This window comes from Cervus elaphus, chromosome 26, assembly GCF_910594005.1.
Source record: "Cervus elaphus chromosome 26, mCerEla1.1, whole genome shotgun sequence".
Taxonomy (NCBI): domain Eukaryota; kingdom Metazoa; phylum Chordata; class Mammalia; order Artiodactyla; family Cervidae; genus Cervus; species Cervus elaphus.
Genome location: NC_057840.1, coordinates 38,290,241 through 38,313,183, shown reverse-complemented (window position 1 = coordinate 38,313,183; position 22,943 = coordinate 38,290,241). Strand labels below are relative to the sequence as shown.

The 22,943-nt window shown below is 44.5% G+C and overlaps 2 protein-coding genes across 8 annotated transcripts in view; one reads left to right on the top strand and one right to left on the bottom strand.

Annotated features, from left to right (window-relative positions):
* The window catches only part of TFB1M (transcription factor B1, mitochondrial), a 64,395-nt gene extending 54,026 nt beyond the window's left edge, over nt 1-10,369 (top strand). The window contains exons 6-7 of the mRNA XM_043888340.1: nt 3,784-3,911; nt 8,585-10,369. Coding sequence (XP_043744275.1) covers nt 3,784-3,911; nt 8,585-8,795 — 339 coding nt within the window. The 3' untranslated portion in view covers nt 8,796-10,369. The remainder of the gene's footprint in view (nt 1-3,783; nt 3,912-8,584) is intronic.
* TIAM2 (TIAM Rac1 associated GEF 2) overlaps nt 8,933-22,943 on the bottom strand; it is a 237,974-nt gene continuing 223,963 nt past the window's right edge. For all 7 annotated transcript variants that reach the window (XM_043888332.1, XM_043888330.1, XM_043888336.1 and 4 more), the window contains 10 exons: nt 21,952-22,077; nt 20,753-20,861; nt 17,217-17,396; nt 15,194-15,312; nt 14,146-14,254; nt 13,487-13,545; nt 12,814-12,919; nt 11,809-11,896; nt 11,287-11,441; nt 8,933-10,046 (listed from right to left, as the gene is read on the bottom strand). In XM_043888332.1, coding sequence (XP_043744267.1) covers nt 9,451-10,046; nt 11,287-11,441; nt 11,809-11,896; nt 12,814-12,919; nt 13,487-13,545; nt 14,146-14,254; nt 15,194-15,312; nt 17,217-17,396; nt 20,753-20,861; nt 21,952-22,077 — 1,647 coding nt within the window. In that variant the 3' untranslated portion in view covers nt 8,933-9,450. The remainder of the gene's footprint in view (nt 10,047-11,286; nt 11,442-11,808; nt 11,897-12,813; nt 12,920-13,486; nt 13,546-14,145; nt 14,255-15,193; nt 15,313-17,216; nt 17,397-20,752; nt 20,862-21,951; nt 22,078-22,943) is intronic.

The following is a 22,943-nucleotide window of genomic DNA, read 5'->3' as shown; positions in this document are numbered from 1 at the left end:
CTTGGGACCAAGAAACCCTCATATGTCTTGTTGTTGCTAGTTGGCCTAATTTACATACATACATACATACATGTATTTACATAATATACACCTTAGAAAGCACTCTCCATCCTCTGCCTTCACTTTGGCTTTCTCTTAGACTTCTTATCGTGCCCTTAGCTCACTCACTTTTCTTACATGCTTATGCTCTGAGTACACACTGTGACTGTTGAAAATCTGTTCTTTCTGTATCATTCTAAGCAGGAAAAGAGAGGGAAAACATTCAGGCGTTCTACAAGCTGCATAACTATAATACCATAGGCAGTAGTGACTGACCGCTACCCTTCTCGGGGGAAGGTGCAGCCGCAGGGCCTAGGACGTTCTGATGGAGACATGGGCGTGGGAACCCTGAGGGAGGGAGCCAGCACTGGTTAGGGGGGAACCGAGCATCCCCAGGGTGCTCACCCGACTCTCATTTCTCCTGACGCCGAACGTGACTCTCCTACCTCAGGATCTCTGGACCCTTCATGCCCTCTGCACGAATCTGAGACAGTCCTACCTTGAAGGTCGAATCCTTGGGTTGTCTCTGGAGTCTGATTATTCCCTGTAGTCGTCCTTTGTTCGAATCATTCCTCTGTCCTCTCCCAGTTGTAGTCGTATCTTGGCTAAGTGAACTGTAACTTCCTAAGCATTTTTCCTCTCCACTGGCTTACCCTTTAATGGTCCTGAACACCATGGGAGCTGTTGAAGACCTTTTCTTTGATAATGGCCAGTATTGTTTCTGTACCTTTCCATGGGGTAGTTATTGAGATCTTTGACATGTTATGACCATCTCAAAGTCAGAAACAGGGCTGTACAGTCTTCAGTGTTCCCTGGACCATGTTGATTCAGGATCTGAGCTGGCAATATCTGAGATTTAATAGCTTCTTAACGCCAGTTCTGCCATGAGGCCGAACTGCTGCTCTGAGCTCATAACTAGTCATGTCCTAGACACCCTGGCCTGGGAAGTGGGACACCGCCTGCAGCCTGCTAATGTTGAGAAGCAGGACCTCCGCTTTGTGCAGCATTGACCTTAACAGTGGGTTGGAGAGGCAAATATTTAAAGTTGTAAGTGCTCTAATTTGAAATTTTAGTAGGTCATTTTAGTATACTGATCAGCTGAGTTTGGAAAGGGACTGGCAACATTTAAACCGGAATTTTTAACTGCATCCAGTGCCCATGTACTGACTTCTTTTTTGGAATCAAACCCTTTAACAGACTTGAAACTCAGGCAAGGAAATTTAATGGTTGTAATTTTAAATAAGCATTCATTTATAAGTAAAAAGCGTTTTTGAATCTGTTACCATAGATACCAAGTAGCTTTCCTGTGGTTCTACAGAAAATGGGCTCCATCCTACAGCGTGATTCTGAGAAGTGTGTTTAGAGGCAGGTATAGAAAAGAGGGTAGTTTAGGTCTCCCAGAGAAGCAGGACATGTTACTGGAAGAGCCTTTTTGCATGAGTTTTCTGTGATCCTCTGCTAAACAGTGACTGTATTTGATTGTGAGTGGAGATTTCCTTTTATCTGAAACATACTATTAGCCAACTTAACTGGGTATCAAAGTTATATTCAAACTTTAGAAGTCTACTGCTACAGTTTATATGGGGTGCTGCTATATTTATACAGGGTTTTAAACTTTTTAAAAAACGAAAAACAGACGTTGCCTGTATTTGTAAATACCAGCTATGTCTCAAAGGAATAAAATCAGGTAAATAAAGATGAGGCCAAATTTTTAAATCCAAGGATTCTAGGAGTGGCAGTTTCTTACTGGAAGGAGAATGCATCTATCCCTGTTTCCGTGCCTTTGGTCTTAATGGTATTTGAACATTAGAGTTTTGATAATAATTTGTGGGTTTAGGGTTGGGTAGGGTTTAATTTTATCTCAGTTTACTAAAAAATTATTTTCTCTGGAGACTGGCAGGCTGCTGACCGGAAGAATCCTTTCAGAACTAATGTGGAAGGATTGGACTGAAAGGGCTCAAGGGGCCGAGTCACAGAGGGTTGGCAGAATGAGCGGTCAGGACAGGAAGGCCAGTGAACGCAGGTGGTAGAAAGGGCTGGGGCGAAGTTGAGAGAATGGTCTAGAACAGTTGAGTTCACTTGATCCCCAGTCCCGTCTGTTCTCCCGTGCCTCTCTCCTCTGTATTGACCACAAACATCTCTGGGGCCCCTGGATCCTTTTCTGTGGTGTTTTTGTGAAGCTCTAAGGAGAGTCCTGGCCTTTTAACTGAAACACTTAGTTTCCTATAGGAAAGAAAGTGCTTGTTAGTGAACTTGGAGAAACACATAGAGCACAATTTGAAAAACGATTAAAATTTAATAAGAACATTGAGATAGTCACTCTGCAGTGGAAGAATAACTGTTCCACCCAAGGGGTATAATCATCACTAAAACAGTCTGAAGATGGACATTTTAGGGAGCGTTTTCAGCTGCAAGGTCTCCATTGCCAGCTTTCACTCTTCAGCTTAGAACATTCTCAGCATTTGCCAGCCTCAGTGATGGGGTGGGGGGTGGGGGCGGGGAGGTCAGCGGGGTGGTTCCAGGTGGCTCAGCCCCCACCTATCAGGAGAGACACCCCTAGTGCCTCTGAAAGCCCATCCAGGTTGGTCCTCTTGGGTCTTTCTCATCCACACATCCTCACATCACGTGCGAATACTTTTCCTCCAACCTAAAAACAAACAACAAAAGTTGCCCCATCCTTATATATTACAGGCCCAGTTGAAGGAATAATTTTGTAGCCACAAGGATATTTAGGAACATGTCCTCCCAGGAGAACACGATAACCCCTGTGAATTTTAAAGCATAGAATTCCTTTTGACAAGTAGTGGTACGGCCCACACTTCATTAATTGTTGTACTTTCTTAGCCTCTGTAGAGTGTATGATGTCCTAAAGAGCAGGTTTAGCAGTGATCCCTTAGAGACTGAAGGTTTGTAAATTACGAGTAGACTTCCCCTTTCCTAGACCACATCTCTATCAGGCTCTTGTGTGTGTCATAGCTGCTTTGACTCCATTTCCTCTCCTAGTCTTTACTTGCAGCATTTTCCAGTGTTGTTTTGAATATATCCTTGTGAACCACTGTGAGTCCATTTTTAGAATAGGGATATGCCTGAGAAGTTTTATTTTCTGATAAAGAATCTCAACAGCTGGTAGTAGCTTAACACTTAAACAGTAGTATTTTTGGTGGTTTCCATTCCATTTGGTTCCTGCCTGTGCCTCGTGGGACACTTAAAGTTGTTAGCAGAAAGTTATGTGGCCATGCAGACAACGAGCATGAATTCAATCCAGCTGATTAATCAGTGTCTATATCCGAAAGAAGTGGTGTCCTAATTGATTCCCTTTCTGGGGAGTTTAGTGCTGAGTGGTCCTTGGGGGCCCATCTGCCACGTCTCTGGCTTTTGGAAGTCCAGCCTTATAGTCGGAACTGCAGCTGCAGCTTATTTTTCACTCATTCAAAAGCTGAATAGTCTAATGCTATTTCTTACCTGCCTACAGACTTTAAAGATTACTTGGATTAATCTCAAATGGCCTTTGTAAAACCACATTCTAAAATTAGGTGACTATTAAGCACAGGCCTAGTGGCTGCTGTCACTGAACAGAGGCAGCCAGCTGGGAGTTCCCTGCGGCAGCGCAGAGGCGAGGGGGGCGTTGTACGTGCCTGGAGGAGACCCACCGTGCTCCCGCTGACCCGTCCGCCTGTGCCGACAAGATAAGCCGTTCAGTGTGCCACAGCAGGCTGTAAAATGCTGTGTGTTTCTGACATGAAGGTGGACTCGGCGGTGGTGCACTTCACCCCCCTGACCCGGCCCAGGATCGAGCAGCCCTTCAAGCTGGTGGAGAAGGTGGTTCAGAATGCCTTTCAGTTCCGCAGGAAATACTGCCATCGAGGGCTCGGGTAAGAATGTTTTTTCCTACTCGGTAGCACTTTTTACAAACTCCTCAATCACCTTCCAAGATTAAGAACTAATGTTTTTATGATTGTTCAAACTGCCTGTAAATGTTGCTCTTAGTTCAGATCCTGCGATGAACAAACCTTGACAGCCACTGAGGAGAAAGCAAAACGTTGACTTAACCTCAGATGCCACTGGGAGGTTTTGTTTGGTTTGATCTTAAGTACAAACTAAAACTGACATCACACAGTTTACAGTGAGCCTGTACTGGGAGGTCATGATTTCACTCAAGACTCAAACCATCTGAGCTGTTGTTGCTCTTGACACTTCTGCCACTGCACGTGTGGTGTGTTCTCCAACATGAGCGAACTCCCTAAGTCTCTGACCACCACCTGGGTGTCCTGCAGTTTAATTCAGGTCTGATAACTCACTGCCTGGCATTAATGCAGCCCCTCAGCCCAGTGCCACCAGGCTGTCCCCACTTCAGACACTAGTGGCAAGTCCCAGGTTGCTGCTTGTGTTTACGACTGACTGGCTCTAAATTGGCAGTTTCCATCATCTCGTCCATCTTCAGCTTCAATAATTTGCTAGAATGGCTCATACTTTCATGTGTTGATTTTAAAGGCTATAACTCAGGAACTGCCAAGTTGGAGGAGATGCCCCGGACATGGTTTGGGGGCGGGATGCCCTCTCGAGGTTTCTTACTTCTCTGTGTTCAGCAACCTCCAGGCTCTCCTAACCCTATTATTTGGGGGCTTATGAAGTTCATTACCTGAGCAGGACTGATTAAAGCATTGGCCACTGGCGATTGAGCTCAGTTTTCCAGCTCTCCTGTCCTCACACGTGCAGTGGTAGGTGCATCCTTCAGTCACATAACTGAGTCCCCTAGCCTGATGCTTTCCAGGGGCCACCAAGAATCACCTCACTAGCACAGAACTCAGGTATGGTCGAAAGGGGCTTGTTATGAATAACAAACGATGCTCCTGTCACCCCTTACTCAGGAAATTTCAAAGATTTTAGAAGCTCTGTCTCAGGAACCTGGACAGAAACCAAATATGTGTATTTCCTAAGTGTGTGGGTTTTTTAATGCCCTCTTTCCATCAGGTTGCTATATCTTGAATATTTAAGGACATATTTAAAATTAGGAAGCAAAGATAACTTCTGAGTAGCCAGAACAATGTCTAGAGTATCCGTGTGAGCTCGTTTTTATTAACAGAGAGCTCCTGTGTGTGAGCCTGAGAGGCCTCAAGGTCGCCAGTGATGCTGGATAGCCAGTGACAGGAAAACATGTGACTAGGCCCAACATAGTCTAAGAAGGCAGGAAAGCACATGTGTGTTTTTAAGATATCCACCTATAGTCAACTGTAGTTCTTTAAATCAGTTTAGCTTTAGAGGCACATATTATTTTCTAGGGCTTCCCAGGTGCCACTAGTGGTAAAGAACCTGCCTGCCAATGCACAAGATGTAGAGAGAAACAGGTTCAAGCCCTGGACCAAAGGATCCCCTGGAGGAGGGCATGGCAGCCCACTCCAGTATTTTTTTTTTCTTTTTCTTTTATAACTCTCTTTTTTTCCCATTTATTATTATAAGTTGGAGGCTAATTACTTTACAATATTGTAGTGGTTTTTGCCATATATTGACATGAATCAGCCATGGATTTACATGTGTTCCCCATCCTATCCCTCTGGGTCATCCCAGTGCACCAGCCCTGAGCACTTGTCTCATGCATCCAACCTGGGCTGGCGATCTGTTTCACACTTGATAATATACATGTTTCAATGCTATTCTCTCCGATCATCCCACCCTTGCCTTCTCCCACAGACTCCAAAAGTCTGTTCTATACATCCGGTGTCTCTTTTTCTGTTCTGCATATAGGGTTATCGTTACCATCTTTTTAAATTCCATATATATGTGTTAGTATACTATATTGGTGTTTATCTTTCTGGCTTACTTCACTCTGTATAATGGGCTCCAGTTTCATCCATCTCATTAGAACTGATTCGAATGTATTCTTTTTAATGGCTGAGTAATATTCCATGGTGTATATGTACCATAGCTTTCTTATCCATTCGTCTGCCGATGGGCATCTAGGTTGCTTCCATGTCCTGGCTATTATAAACAGTGCTGCGATGAACATTGGGGGTACATGTGTCTCTTTCAGATCTGGTTTCCTTGGTGTGTATGCCCAGGAGTGGGATTGCTGGGTCATATGGCAGTTCTATTTCCAGTTTTTTAAGGAATCTCCACACTGTTTTCCACAGTGGCTGTACTAGTTTGCATTCCCACCAACAGTGTAAGAGGGTTCCCTTTTCTCCACACCCTCTCCAGCATTTATTGCTTGTAGACTTTTGGATAGCAGCCTTTCTGACTGGTGTGTAGTGGTGCCTTATTGTGGTTTTGATTCGCATTTCTCTGATAATGAGTGATGTTGAGCATCTTTTCATGTGTTTGTTAGCCATCTGTATGTCTTCTTTGGAGAAATGTCTGCTTAGTTCTTTGGCCCATTTTTTGATTGGGTCATTTATTTTTCTGGAATTGAGCTGTAGGAGTTGCTTGTATATTTTTGAGATTAATCCTTTGTCTGTTTCTTCGTCTGCTATTATTTTCTCCCATTCTGAGGGCTGTCTTTTCACCTTGCTTATAGTTTCCTTTGTTGTGCAAAAGCTTTTAAGTTTAATTAGGTCCCATTTGTTTATTTTTGCTTTTATTTCCAATATTCTGGGAGGTGGGTCATAGAGGATCTTGCTGTGGTTTATGTCAGAGAGTGTTTTGCCTATGTTTGCCTATGTTCTCCTCTAGGAGTTTTATATTTTCTGGTCTTACATTTAGATCTTTCATCCATTTTGAGTTTATTTCTGTGTATGGTGTTAGAAAGTGTTCTAGTTTCATTCTTTTACAAGTGGTTGACCAGTTTTCCCAGCACCACTTGTTAAAGAGGTTGTCTTTTTTCCATTGTATATTCTTGCCTCCTTTGTCAAAGACTAGGTGTCCATAGGTGCATGAATTTATCTCTGGGCGTTCCATTTTGTTCCATTGATCTATATTTCTGTCTTTGTGCCAGTACCGTACTGTCTTGATGACTGTGGCTTTGTAGTAGAGCCTGAAGTCAGGCAGGTTGATTCCTCCAGTTCCATTCTTCTTTCTTAAGATTGCTTTGGCTATTCGAGGTTTTTTGTATTTCCATACAAATTGTGAAATTATTTGTTCTAGTTCTGTCCACTCCAGTATTCTTGCCTAGAGAATCCCATGGACAGGGGAGCCTGGCGGGGCTACAGTCCATGGGGTCACAAAGAGTCAGACATGACTGAAGTGACTTAGAATGCATTATTTTCTAAGAATAGCTAGCTCCATTTCAGTTCTCTCTTTCTGGTTTTGTGAAGAATCCCTTTAGCATATGAAATTACTTTAGCCCAACTGGACAGCTGCCTCCTGAAACCATTAGAACCCACAGACTCCCCCTGGAGGACCTGACAGCCTGCCATTGGTTGGCTCTAGTTAGGCAGGTGTTCATGCTCACCAGGCAGTTACTACTTCTCTAGTTGGTGATGCCGCTGGCTATCCTGGTACAATTAGAGTGAAGGCACCCCTCTGGTTCACTGCAGCTCCCCACCCACCCCCCGCCAGCATGCACTGCTCCAAGTAGGACATGAGCTGGAGGTCACAAAGGGTGTGACCCTTAGAGTTACATGGGACAGCCCTGATTCAGGGAGGGAAAAAAAAGTCACAGCAAGTACATCCTGCTTGTAGCAGTCCTGGAACTGGCCTGAGCCCAGAGCTGGCCCTGGTGTTTCCAGGACAACCCCAGCTAAGTAATGGGCTCCATTCACGTCTCACACGCCGTCCCCTTGCAGAGATGGACCAAGTCTTGTGACCCTCTTTGACCTTTTGGTGACCTTAAGTCACATCACACCACACAGCAGTCCCAGATCATAGAAACTATGATCAGACCCCTGCTTGCCATGAAACTGAACGCAGTCAACTCACCCTGAAAATGTGGGGTCACGGCGTTCCTGGTTGAGAAGACCATCAGCCTGTAAGAAAACTCGGTCTCCTCTTGCCACGACGTCTTCCAAGCCCTTTGAGACAAGTTCTGTTGAGCCTCTGAGACTTGAGAGAAGAAAACAGAATCCAGGTGTAGCTTTGCAATATTTCAGTCAGTTTCACTATACATTTTAAAACAATAATCTGATTGTTAGATGAAATTTACAATTTATACTTGAGTCAGTTTTAAAGATGCTTCAGTTATCTTAAAGAGGAAAATACTATTTTCACATGTTTTCTAACTTTGTGAAGACTGGCAAGTTCAAGTGACAGAATGAAAACTGCACCAGGAATAATATGTAATTTTTATATTTAAAATGTGAGGCATAAACCTGTATTTCTCTGAGAATGCAGCTGAGCATATGATAAATTTCCCTCAAAGATGCAAGTACTGATTTAACTTTAGAACTCTCTTCTCACGTGGTCAGATTAGCTCTGCCCTCAGTGGGGGTCCATACCTGTTGCCCGTGGTGTGAGCAGAGCCTCCTCCACGGGCTTGGGGCCCCCAGGTCACTGCAGAGGCTGCTCTTCCACTCCCGAATGTGTCGGAACCATGCCGTTTTCAAAGCAGGGGAGAAGGAAGCAGCGTCGTTTGTAGATTTAAGTGAGATTCTGAGTTTTTTCCTCTTCCTTTCAGAATGTTATTCCCTGAAGCTCGGCGGTTAGAAAGCACTGGAGAACTGTTAGAGCTGGCAGACGTGGACCCGACTCTCCGACCTGCCCAACTCACTGTCTCACATTTTAAGAGCCTCTGCGATGTGTACCGGAAAATGTGTGATGAAGACCCACACCTCTTTGCTTACAATTTCAGAGAAGAACTCAGGCAAAAGTCAGAAAAAAGGGGATGACAAGGAGAGTGGCAGGCTGTAGCTGCTACTTCAGGGGCTGCCAGCCTGCCAGATGTTGAACTTCTCATGTGTGCTCACGGCTGTGACTTACTCCCCTTTTACAGCTTGGTAGAGAGAATAAATATCATCAAGTAAGATACAGTACAAGCTTTCTTTTAATATACATATATATATACTGCATAGATGTGACAGGTTTAGTATAAACAGCATCTGTTACAACCGTACAAAAATGAAGTGTCTGCACATTGTACCCCCAGCCCACATTAGAATAATTTAAATATGCTTTAAATAAAGTGAAACCTAATAGCTGAAAGAAAATAGCCAGAGGGTTGGAGGGAAAACGACCTTTTAAAAGCTATTAATCACAACTTCCCCACCTTTTTCTACATAAATTAGAATGCATTTATCTTAAGGATTCTAAATCATTTTGATACCTGCTCAAAAGGGATATAAACTAAGTAATTTACAAATTCTGACCAGGTTAAGCTAGTTTTCTGAGCCACAATAAATTAAAATAACTTAAGTCTTTACAACTATTTGTGGGAAAATGTATCCTGCACAAAACCTAATAATGAATAGTGTTTCTGCGATTTTCATTTTGCCACCAGTTTAAAAGTGAAACCAGCACTGTAACCCATATCTGGATTGGACCGTGCTAGGACTTTCCATGGCTCTCTGTTTCATAAAAGCACTCTTCGTTGACAACCGACGTTAAGCTCTGGACACTGAATTCTCGCTCGAGGACAGAGCTGAGATCAAGGTTGGCGCTTCCAGGATGACTGTCCAGGGACTGGTGACGCGTCTGCGCCTTCAGCAGGGTGCCCCTGTCCCGCTTGGTGCTGTTGGCCTTGCGTTTGATGGCGCAGAAGTGCCCCCGCACCAGCTTGGGCTGCCCATCCTTGCCGGGCGGCTCTTCAGCCGGGTGAGCGTCGGCGTCCTCGGAGATCCTCAGTCTCTGGAACTGGATCTCGATGTCTTTGGTGGGGCTGCCCTGCCTCCGAGCCTGGGGGTAGTCGTCCTCGTCGTCGCTCAGAATGTCGCTCTCCTTGATGAGACTGTCGGGGAAGTCGGCCAGGCCCGCGTGGGGGTGCTGCTGGGTGCCTTGCCTGCTCCCGGCAGGGGGGCAGCCGCTGCTCTGGGTGCCGCTGCTCAGGCTGCCCTCGTCCGAGTCCAGGGAGCTGCCCTTGCCCGGCTCCCCCGGCCACTCGCTGCTGGAGGAATTCTTGAGGACTTTTAAGGACCTGGATGAAGCTGCAATGAGAAAAGCACACATTCCCTTATGACAGAAGAACTGATGCCGCAATGTGTAATGTTGGCCTTGGAGGTTATGAGAGTGAACATCTTCAAATTTTTTCATTTCACTTCAATTACCAACTATCCTGGGACTTGAGCAAGGAAAAAAAAATGTAGATACTGCAAATATGCAGCTGAAATTTTAAGTTGGGGAATTTGGCATTTTTGGATGATCAGTTATCAGAACTTAATTATTGAGATAGAACAAGAAGCTATAAACTGTCATAAGGGCTTGGACTATTTTGCTAATGAATAAATTTAAAAGTTAGTTGCTGATAAAATCTAGGTTCCTTTCTTTTACTGAACTACAGTTTCAGAACTAGGATTACATGGTATTTCTCTGCCCACCTTCTCACCTGTTTATTTCCCTGGCTGCTCAGGTAAAGATTGGAAAATGCTCTTTTTCTCATGAGAACATTTGTTGGATTTCTCATCAGCTTTGAGATTTAACATGAATATTGAGTTGTGTACACATGTGTTTAACTCCTTTCTCTTGGGTTGAAGGGAAAAAGGGGGAGTTCAGTTGTGTTTCTGCAGACAATACTATATTTTTGATGGCTGTAGCTTATTTTGCCAGTGGAGGAAAAAAATAGAAAATATATAGTAAATCTGAAGAGGTCAAACTACCAAAAATAAGAGATACATTTTGCAAGACTAAAAACTAGATCGATGATATATTAATGAAATAGTTATATAGAAAGCTGAAAGTTTACAAACAGGCAGAAAGCTTAAGAGCAGCAGGATTTGGAATGTTTACCTATAGAGTGGGTTTACTAAGAGTGGGCATATTAGGTTTTTGACCTCTATTCACTTAGTATGGATATTCTCTAAAGGCTGCACTGTGGCGAGCACTGGAAACGTGGCGATGAGCAGAACCAAGTCCTTGACTCCGGTCCATCTCAGTGGAGAGAAAAGATGGTGAGTGTAGACTGTCAGCCAGTGGCAATAAGGATTTGGGGTTGGGGGTGGTTATAAAAGAGGGTCTGGTGGGGAGAGGCATTCTTTAGGTTTTTTAAGAAATAGAATGGCAGTGACCACCTCATTCCTTCCTGTGTGTTGGGGTCTGGTTTACAGCTTAGACAGCTACTGCAGATCATTTGCAAAGTGATGACCGGCTGCCCTGTTCTAAGAGCATACATGCTTGCAGAGAAGCTCATCATGTTTTCCTGAATACACCCAAGGCTAGACGAGTTCTCACCTAATTTGGCTGAGACAGGAACGCGGTTCTTAAGGGGTACCAGGCGATCCTTGCATGTTTTCTCCAGGGGTAATTCACACTTTATGTGACGCCTGAAATTTTCCCTCAGAATAGATCGAATCACCTTGACGATGTTGGTTTTGCTTTCATTGTCACTGGAGGGGAGAGAGAAAACACTGGTTGTTTCTGCTATCTCACCCAGCTTCCATTCCTTGTCTCCTGCCCTCCCGTGGTACATGAGGACAGACGGACAGCAAGTTGCCCATCAAGTATGCCTCGGTCTCTTGTCACTTAGAACAGAAGTGAGAATTGATTGTTCTTGAACTTCCTGCAGGCACTAAGATTTGGATGTATATTTAATCAGTGTATTATTCTACTAGAGCTGCAGTTGCCAGTTTGCAGAGGGTGGGTGTGATCCTAAAGTCATCAAAATTCAAGAGGGCACCAAAAATAAACCCATCTTTAAGAAAACATAATTCTATCTTATTCCCATTGGCTTTCATTTTTGGAAAGCAGTAATACCTGCAGCACAACTGAAAGATGGTCTCTGGCCGTCCTTCTATTTCTGACTTGGTGTGGATCAGCTCCCATAAGGAATTATTTTCTGTCCCTGTGTAAAAAGAAACCAGGGGCTGCAACTCTGCCAAAGATGCTATGATAAAGAACATTTGTGAAACTTGAAACCCACAATCGAGTAACTTTTTTAAAAGAGTTCAGTATTCCCAATCCTGACTCTCATTTTCTTCTGAGGCTCAATTCTGTGTATGACTTCCATAATAGTTACAAAAAGTTAAATACATTTTAGTTACTTTGTGGACATTTCCCGTCCATCTTGGTGCTTTTGCCTTACCTCCGGATCTCGTCTGTGGGAAAGAGGTAAGTGGACCCCCTTTTCCACCCTCCTTCCTGGGAAGGAACCACAGGATGTGCTCAGGCGCTTGAGGTGAAGGCAGCCAGCAGCACACCAGTCACGGTCCAGGAGACGTGAGCACCTCAGGCAACAACTGAACAGGGACCCAGGCCCACTGCAGGCCTCAGCCTGTTGGTCTTTTCTGTCACCAGAACAGGGTTATTCTAGAAGGATCTCTGAACATTTTGCATGGGAGATTTTTTTCTGTATCACTTGTAACACTGCTTAATCTTAAGGAATTTCTGGTATTTCAAATTTTGTAAAAATTTGTGAACCTGTGTTTCTTTAACAAATTTTAGGGATAGATATTACCCTAAAATTATTAGAATAACTAGAAATGTTAGATATTAGGATATTAGGAAAATGTTGAAAACCATAAACAGTGAAAATAAGGAAACAATGAAGAGAAGTATTTGGCAAAGAAAAGCCATCCTCTAGCATTTACTTCCTCCAGATCCTGTAAAGAAACATCACAACAATCTCTCATCCTCATTTTCCTTGCCTGTAAAATACCAGAAATTATCCCCAGGTTCTTTCCTCCTCCTTTTTCATTCCATAGTTTGAAAATTCCCTGAAGATGTGTATCGTACAAATGCCAGAAAAAAAACAACAATTACCTGCTGTATTTCCCAGTCTGACTTGAAGCGCGGATATGGGGATCAGCCAGCGAAACTTAAACGGATCCAGGTCAGCATTGCTGTGTGCAGGCCGGGAATTGGAGGGCTGTAAGGTGAAAGCCCCACAGGAGCAGGGTTAGAGCAAGCTGGCTCCCGGGGCACGTGTGCGCATGACAGGAACTGGGCGCGCTCCCTGGTGCAGACCCGCTGCTGTGTGGGGCTCGGGGTGCAGACGGGAATCGGGTCAGGTGAGCCCCAGCGCTGAGGAAGCGCTCAGACGGGCTGCGGCCAGGGCAGAGTTGTGGCTTGGGGGGCAGAAGTTCTAGGTTTCTAAGCAGTAATGACAAGCAAGCCTTCTGTGACCTCATGTTACCACCTCTAAAAAGAAACCAAAATTACATAGACGACTTGTATGGAGCAAACATAGGTCATTTTTAGGGACAGAAAAGCTGCTTTTCTAGCTAGGCCCCAGCATGGGTTACTTGTGTACATCTTTTCAAACAGACATCTTTCATGGGGAGAATAAATACCCCAAGTATCTGATTTGCTCAGTTACCCCAGGAATAAGCCACATCTGTCGGCCAGGCCTTGGTCCTTAGCAGGCTTCCCAGTTCAGTAACAGGAAGATACAGTTCAAAAAGTTAGCTTTAATCAAAGTTAATTCATGTCTTACCAATTTCTTTTTCAGTTTGCAGTTTTCTTTATAAACCAATATGACAGCTCTCTTAAAAACTAAAGAAAGAGAAGAGAAAGAAAAGTCATTATTTAATACAAACTCCCCTAACGTTGAACTGCAGCTGAATATTTTAATAGAACAAAGCTCTTCAAGATTCCACAACGCTGACACACAGGTGAATAATTAGTACTTCCTTCTGTTCATATTTGAATCATGCACAAGTACTTGATTATTTAAAAGCTATTGTCTGAAGGAGATCCTGGCATTTTGGTTTTTGAATTCTTATTTTATCAGAAGCTGAGGACATGGGGTTCATCTCAATGAGAACAAACAGTCTATGCCCACTCTCCCAGCTCTCGGTGGGAATTAAGATATTTTGAAGTACAGCAAACGAAGATGGCAGGTTTCAAAAACAGACCCAGGAGCTCTGTTCCTTTAACACTTGGCCAGATCCGCCAAGCCAAGCAGCAGAAGGGAGAAGAAGGTCATGTGTGTACAGGGCAAAGCTGCTAAAGAGCTGGAAGCTGCCCATGTTAAGTCAAAGCCATGAGCGCAGTGATTCTAAATCCTTCTGGAAATCAGGAGTTTGCAGATTTAGGAGGCTCTTCATTCCTGCCAGCCTCTCAAGTTTACCTTCTTGTGAATGGAATACTCACCAAATACTGTGAGTTCAAGGTCCTTTCTGGCTTTTCCTAGAGACAGAAATGGATTCAGCCAGGACACTGTAGAGTGCATCAGAAGCTCCCCCATTGAAAGTTCTGTGACCTAAATGGTAAAAACGAGATCAAGATATGGAAATCCGGGGGTGGGGGTGGGTAGGGGGTGTCTCAGGAGAGAGAGGGATCACACATATACGGTCATGGCTAAAAGTCCAGTATGTTCCATTGTTATGGTTCCCATGAACACAGGGCCTTAAATAGCAGCAGGCTTTAAAATATGAGCTAAGCACCACACTGAAAAATAAAGGTGAAGGCCTTCACCTCCAAGGCACGCACTGTATGTGACCTGTGGGATGACATTCCTCCCACCCCAGGGTCAAGGTTCATCCCAGATGCCTTTGTTAACATTTCATCCAGGACCTAGTACACTCACCATCCCTAATCCTGAAACCACATGAGGCCTGCTAACAAGAGGTACCAACATTGAAACTGACTGTAATTTAAAAAAAAATTCTAGCTGTTTCCTATTCTTGCCTTTTTCTACTTAAACTACATTGCTCCTTATGTGTAGACTTTGTAAAGTTCAAGATGCTAAATTTGGTAATCCAGCCAGAGAAGTAAAGTAGGAAAATTGTCAAGTTCCACTTAAACTGCTTTTATAAGTAAGGAGGTAGCCACCAATACTTGAGGTTAGAAAAGGAAAGGCCTTCAATTCTCTTTCCACATGCTGACTCCCACTGCCTTTATCCCGCCCCTCCCCTCCTACAGTCCCAGCTCTCCATTTATATTCTAGCCTCTGGGATTTGTCTTGACCTCACGCTCCACAGGAAAAGGAGGAAGAGGTACAGATACGAGCTAAGTACTACTACTTCTGGTACAGTATTTATTAACAGAACAGATGGTTACGTCTTTAGACCAATGCAGTCAATTTTATGTTACATTTACACCTGCAGGAAGGCCCTAACTGGGTGGCCTGGTCTGGAGGTGATCTCCAGACCCACGGTCACAGGCTTTCAGCCCCTCGGAATCCAAAAATCCTACTGACCTCCTTCTCTGTTCCACTCTGCTCTGCTACAAGCTGGTCAAATACAGTCCCGTAATCTTCATATATCTTCTGCATCTCATTGATGTGGCTGGCTACTTTTTCCATTGCCTTTAGTGCTTCTGCAAAATACGCAGTCATAATTTGTTTTACAACTTTGGTTTGTTCGAAATCCTACTCAACAGCAATAATGAAAAACCTTAAGGTTCAAGCCAGAATTTGAGACCAGTTCTTAACTAACAGCAGCATCATTCAGGTAGGGCTTGAACAGCCCATGATAACCTACTTATAAAGAACAGCAAAATTATCTTCCACCTCAAATCCTCCTTGAAATGAGCCAGAGTATAAGTAAAAAACATCACTGACAATAACAGCTCCCATGTATAGAGCACTTTCTATCTGGCATATTCTCCTAGGTGATTTACATGAGGCATCTCCTTTAATCCCCACAGCAATGCAATCAGAATAGGACCTATTATTGATCCCATTTTACAGATGAGAAAATTCAGGTGCAAAGCGGGGCGGGATGGGGGGGTGGTTTGCCAGACATGAGGAGGAGCCAGAATTCAAACCCAAGGCTGACCTGCTCTTAAATTTTGCCCTCCTCCTGGACCACTTAACTGGAATAGTGATCAATGACAGTTCTTTAACAAGAACTTACAAAAGCCTCTAAATATCCCCTTTCCAGAGCAACTGTTTGCATTTATGTTTGGTGTTAATTTGAACTTTCTACATGGGCATGTGAGGGACAAAATGATTTTTGTCAAGGTCAAAAAGCAAAATTTCAAGTCATCTCCAAACTCAACTATTTTTCATATCTTGTTCTGGTTCAGGATTTTAATTCCATCTTTAGAGGAGGGACTTTCAGAAGGCAATTTTTTTAACAGACCCCTTTTAAAGATCATCTCAATGCAAAGTGAACTATTCACACAGCAATTGAATCCTAATCCTAATTTGTATCATTTATGTGTAAGTTTTAACTTTCATACCAGAAAGTTTATCCTTATGATACAATATGCTTGTCACAGAAAAACTGTTTCATTTACACTTTGCACTGTTTGCTATTCAGTAATACTCATATTTATTAGTAAGTTTGCTTCCCTCTCCATGTGCTTATTATGTGCAGCTTGACTGGATCTCCTAGCTCTGACACATGGAGAACAAATCCCTCTTACTCTCCAAGCAGCATCTCTTTAAGGGACACTCATTGCTGTTCAGTCACTAAGTCGTATCTGACCCTGAAACCCCATGGACTGCAGCACGCTAGGCTTCCCTGTCCTTCACTGTCTCCTGCAGTTTGCTCAAGCTCATGTCTGTTGAGTCGATGATGCCATCTAAACCGTCTCATCCTCTGTCACCCCCCACTTCTCCTGCCTTCAATCTTTCCCAGCATCAGGGTCTTTTCCAATGAGTCAGCTCTTTGCATCAGGTGGTCAAAGTATTGGAGCTTCAGCTTCAGCATCAGTCCTTCCACTCTAATTACTATCAAAGTGAGGGGCCCTGTGTATTTGACAAACTCGGGCTGATCATTTCTGAGGTTACGAAGAAGACACGTCAGCATCAGCTGTAAAGCGTCATCGGCCCTGGGAGTTCAGTCTCTGCTTGCGCCTCTCCACAAGGTGGAGCCTCACACAGCAGAATGGATCAGCAAACAACACAGAACCTCACAGAGTTGTGGGCAAACAGGCCTGGGCTTCTCGGGTCCTGGCAGCACTGTTTGTTAAGACACATGACCTGAAGCAATTTATCTCAACTCCCTGAGATTAAATTACGTTCTTTGAAAAATGAAAATGGAATTGTCCCTCCAGAGGGCTATGCCAGTGAGAAAACTTTTTGCCCAAATGCTGTGCCCATCTACAGGGGTGGCCATAATACCTAGCTATTTGCAGACACTAAGTGGTATCTAAAGGTGAACAATCACAATTCGGAGAAACGTTCCGAATGTGAAACCAAGCAGAGGAAGAGGGGAGCTCGCAGGCCTGGGGGTGGCCGTCAGGTCACCTCCTGGGGTCCCCCCGCTTCTTACCCGTTAAGTGATAGTGCTCCTCACTCTCGTGGTCCGTCAGCGACACCAGCTCCTTGAGCAGCAGCGGGTACTTGAGCACCCTCTGAACTGGCTTGATGAGGTAAGACTCCAGCGTGGAGGAGTGCTGCTTGGTGGGGTTCCGGGCATCCAGAAAAGCCTTAAAGGCTTTATCAGTTTTAGCTGCAAGCAGATGGATTAAAAGACCCTTAGAAGAGCACAGCAGGATGATGTAAATTCTACTTCCTTAAGGTTTTAATGGAATTACAGATGATCCGCTGCGACAGTCCTCCTGATGACATCCTTCCAGAAAAAAACCAACTGCACCAGTGGGTCACGCACCCGCTGTCAACAAGGATTCAGCATCACCACTCGGGGACGAATCCTACAAACAAAGGGTGCTTACTCGGCTGCCAGAAGGGCCCCAGCACGGACCAAAGAAGAACATGGAGTCAAAATGCAGCGGGGTCTGACTTTAAAGGCATGTTCACCTGCAGACCCACGAGAGACATTGAAACTCACTTTTTCAGCATCTATACCAAACAATTCATAAAGTCACAAAACTACTATCCAAACCTACACCATACCCCTCACAAGATTCATAGAGCAAAACAAACCAGTAATTTCTTTTCCCACTGACCTAGGACAGATTGCTAATTATTCTATACACTTAAGGGCTGTTTTTAAAGCAAGATCTTCTTTTTTTTTTTTTCTTTTCCTTTAAAAATAAGTTGACAGGCACTGCAGTTTCCATCTCCACAGCTCCAAGCAGTCTAAACCTTCCACCAGATTCAGACCCCACTGGGTAGTGAAAACCACCCCTCTCTGTGGTGTCATGAAGGTATTACACTCGTGAATCCAAGTGCATTTAATGTTTTCAGAGCGCTTGTGGACACCTCAGCTGTTGCTTTGGATTCCACATGCTGGCACTGGTTCACCAGCCGCTGGAATTCAGCCAGTTTGAATGAAGACAAACCTTTACTTGGGGTTTTATACAAAAGGCAAAATAGGACTTGTAGGAGGTGCAGTATCATTTTGAATGTGGCTACCAGACAGCGTAGATGGTGAGATGACCTTTCATCTCTGTGACAAAGAAGGAACGAGGAAACCATCAGTATGCTTTTAGTTTATTATACTCTCAAGAAGTTATTCCTCAGAGGAAATTAGTTCTTTCTGGTTTAAACAACTAGAGAAGATAGATTTGGGCTGGGTCTTGTTAACCTCTAACACTTCATTTAGAGGGTAGCACTCTAAGACTTCATTTTTCAACTTGAGCCTACTCTAAGATGCTAGGAGGTTCTGGATTTAAACGGAAGGGCAGAACTGCATCAGTGGACGTGACTGAACACTGTCAGTGTCTGGAGGAACCCTCCACACCTTCATGATACCGCAGAGAGATTGTTCCCTAGTTCTGAAATAGACGTATGGAAGCACAAACTCCAGATTCTTCACGGCAGTGCCTTTAGGAAGCATTTGATGAGACAGAGAAGGGGCTTGAAACGCAGCTTGGCTGCTACTAACCAGTTGCCACAACTAAAAAAGTTCCAGTACAAAAGCCTCTCAAACACGTGCCACTGTCACGGAAAACAGCCCTGATTCACTGGCTTCCAGACAGGTGGCAAATCTTCACAAGAGTAAGTACACGAGGCCAACCTTAACTCCAAAGGGGGCATTCACCTCTCGGGGGAATCATTTCTTTCTCCTGGGAATTTCATATTAAGAGTTCAAGATTCAGTGGGTTCAGGTCCTATTTGCACGTACACTTGAGAGAATGTAGGTAGCCTGGTGACCTTTCCTGGAAATAGTTCAGATGGCCTTAACTAGGATGACACATGTTTTTATAAGATGCCTCCCACTATAGGACCAGCACAGAACGGGAGCAACCCCTGGGGACCTGTATCTGTTTGACAGTCTCCATGCAGACTGAATTACTGCTGCTCATGACCTTGAGCTTAAAGGCGTCCTCTCATCTCTGCCACCAGAAATGAGAATTCTGAAGAACAGGATTAAAAACCTACCTTCTGAGGGAGACAAATTTGAGAATTCTAATCCCATACCTAACGAGTTGTGTGATGACTGAAAGAAGCTTTTGGTAATAACATAACCTCATTTAAGCATTTCTGGTTCAGGGCATAATAAAAGAAATGTTTATGTACTGAGGTCTGGGGAAGTCATCCTGACTTATACTTGAGTTAACTTGAATTTTATGCTCATGAAAACAGCCTATTTGTCAACTACCAAACAGACATTGTACCTCTTCTTTAATTCTTAAAGAAAAGGGTGCACTGACCAGAAGTAAAGACTATCTGTGTTAAAAATAAAGATTAAATGCCTCCCATCCTGGGACACCAATGTTGGTCGTCCTTCCATGATAAAACCCCCTTCCGAGGTGCCAAGGCCATACTGACTGGCTGTGTACATGCCGATCTGGTGTTCTTGAAACCCTGAAGGAATGTATTCCTGCCTTATTTGATATTCTTTGTTCTGACAAGACAGGAAACTGCTGACAGCCCTGCTTCTCTGGAGCAAATCCTGTGAGTAATCAGAGAAGCTGTCTTCTGAGCTAGGGTCCTTGTGCTCCGTCGTGTCCGGCTGTTTGTGACCCTACTCAGTTTGGCTCAAATAAAACTTTCTCCTATTCCTGTCATTGTCTGTTTATTGATTATTTTCATCAACAGGTATTACAGGCATAGCTTGGACCTAGGGTTGTTGACATGCTGATGGTGACTGTCACACAAACACTCCCTCCAATATCCTACACGTGAAGAAGGTCACTGCGTCCATCAAATCTCTGGGCATACTTCCCTGGCTGAGTTGACTGGCTGGCCGGTCACTGAAAACCCAGGAGGATCAGTGCGCTGACTGCCTGGCCCAAGCTGACCCACTGCAAGTCAGGGGCCACAATTCGGGCATCTCTCCAGCTCCACAGAGTAATGTTTGCTGTTGACATGAAGCAGAAGAGCGAGACGGGTTTGCTACCCCTGTCTACTTGGACTTCAGAAATGTAAAAGTCTTCAGTTAAAGTCAATCAAATAAGAGGATAACAACGCAGCAAGATCAAAGGTACTTCAGTGACAAGCTAGGGGCTGCGATAAAAACCAGCTTCACTAAAGAGGTTTTCATTTTAGTTAACACACATCCTGTGAGTCTGGTAGGAGTTACCTGGTGGTGGTGTTTTGCAGTGGATCCTCAGGTTTAAGAAAAAGGTTAAGAAAGAAAACGGCATACATTGCTTTCTACTCCCTCCAGGGGCATATATTTCTGGTTGAAAGTTTTTAGAGCAAGGAAAAAAGAATTGGTGAAAAAAGAATCCAGCTGTAATTTAACAGCAAAGTGATCGCCATGCAACATCTCAGCTCTCAGGCACACACATTCACTGTTACCAGAAAACTGAAAGAAGTTTGGAACCTCCCCCGTTAATGTTTGTTCATTTCAAGGCCAACAATGGAGCACAACCCATTAAAATCACGCTTCTCCTCAATGAATACAAATTTAATTAACAATTTAGAAAGTAAAGCTATAAAACGTGAGCCACTTACCTCGCTCTAGAACCTTCTGTACTTTAATATGATTAGCACAGAATCCGCTGTACAGTTTAAAGTGGTCCGCATAGTAAAGGAAAGAGCCTCCGAGGGAAAACAGCAGTTTCTAGAAAGAGAGGGAAAGTTACATCAGACATGGTTCATTCGACGTCTGCTGGCTCTGGCCTGGCATCTGACCGCTTTGCTGTCTCCACGGTCTTCGTCTTTCAGACACCAGGGCCCTGGTGCTTCAGGAAGGCATAGACTGAAGCCAGGGAGTGCCATTTGCCCAGCTGATGGAGTGTACAGCCCGGGCATGCCTCTAGCAGATCTTCTGAAAAGTTTCTGGCAGCAGAACCTTTTGATGCAGTGTGTGGTCAAGAACAAGAAAGAAAGTTCTATCTAAAAAAATGCATCCGACATGGCAGGACATAAGTAACCCGAGAGGCTGTTGATAAAGCCGGCCCTGCCCCACTCAGGGCGAACGATGCTCGCCGTGTGTTTCCTTAGTCCCTTTCTACTGCCTTCTGCCTGTCCCTCTCTGGAAGGACCTCATGAAAAAAAAAACAAATGAAGTCACTCCAGTCATGTCCGACTCTCTGTGACCCCATGGACTGACCGGGACTGACTGGAGCCCGCCAGGCTCCTCCGTCCATGGGATTTCCCAAGCAAGAGTACTGGAGTGGGTTGCCATTTCCTCCTCCAGGGGATCTTCCCGACCCAGGGATCAAACCTGGGTCTCCTGCATCGCAGGCAGACTCTTCACCGTCTGAGCCACCAGGGAGTCCTCTTGCTAGTCACCAATTCCCACTTGGAGACAGGGCTCCATAGAAGAGGAGGCTCTCTCAGAACAAGTGAAAACCTTTGCTTTCCTCCCAAGGTCACACAACCACGGAGGTGCAGAATCAGATGCAGGAGGCGCTCTTGCCTCAGAAGCAATCTCCCTACAGAGCCTTGGGCAGAGCTGAGTAGGGGGCACGGACATGTCAACAGCAGACAGACTCCATAAAAGCTGGCATGCCCAGACCCCTGATTCCCAGAGCATTTACCTGAGGGAGAAGCGGGGCCTTCTTTTACCTCCTGCCAGAGGAAAACCGTGCAATGACAGCACTGAACTTATCTTTTCAACAGTAGAGGGACAACGCTTTCTCTTCCAGGGGAGAACTTTGCACTGTACCCACCTATATTCGCTTTAAACCTACGTCTAAAATACTTACTCTGAATTGCGAGGGGGTTTCAAGTATGTTAAAGTCAGACGATGCTGAAATCCCATCCTCCAGGGTCTCGAGAAACACCTTTTGAAATTCAAGCATCTCTGGCAAACTTCCAAAAAGCGACTCCATCTGAGTGAAGACCAGGATTTGAAAAGAGGGTGTTAGCGATGAAGATCTAGACACCACTCTGAACTCCCAGAGGCATAAATGAATCACAGTCATTCACCAAGAAGGAGACAGAAGTAAATCCTTTAAAAAAGACACAGTATTCATGAGGGGATAGAGCTCATACACAGAGGGTTATATACATCTCCGGTCCCTGAATTCTAGAATAAGTTTTTAAGGGGATGTCAAGTTTTCAGAATTCAAACTGAGGGGTGGGGGGGGGAGGAATGGAAGTCAGTAAGAAAGAATTAATAACTGTGAGTTAACACTAAAAAGTCACATATTAAAAGGTAATTTGGGTCACACCTTCCACTACAAAAAGGGCGCAGTCATTCTTAACTCTTGCCACTGCGCTTCAGGGGACAGAAGTCACATAAATGGCTCTGGAGGAGGTCTCTCTGAAGATCCCTAAGTCTCTATGTTCCTTTGGGACCAATAGGTAAAATCTAGGAGGTCTACTACAGTCCCCAACCTTTTGGGGGACCAATTTCATGGGAGACCATTTTTGCACAGCCAGGGGTGGAAGGGAGGGGATGGTTCTGGGATGAATCTCATAAGGAGTGAACATCCTCAGTCTCTGCATGCGCAGTTCACAGTAGGGGTCTATGAGAATCTAATGCCGCCACTGATCCTTCAGGAGGCGGAGCTCAGGCAGTAATTCAAGTGATGGGAAGTGGCTGTCAATACAGATGAAAATTCACTCGCTCACCTGCTGCTCACCTTCTGCTGTGTGGCCCAGTTCCTAACAGGCCGTGGACGGGGACCAGTCTATGGCCCAGGAGTTAGGTGACCCCTTCACTAAAGGGCAAGCAGAGACTAACCTCTGGGTC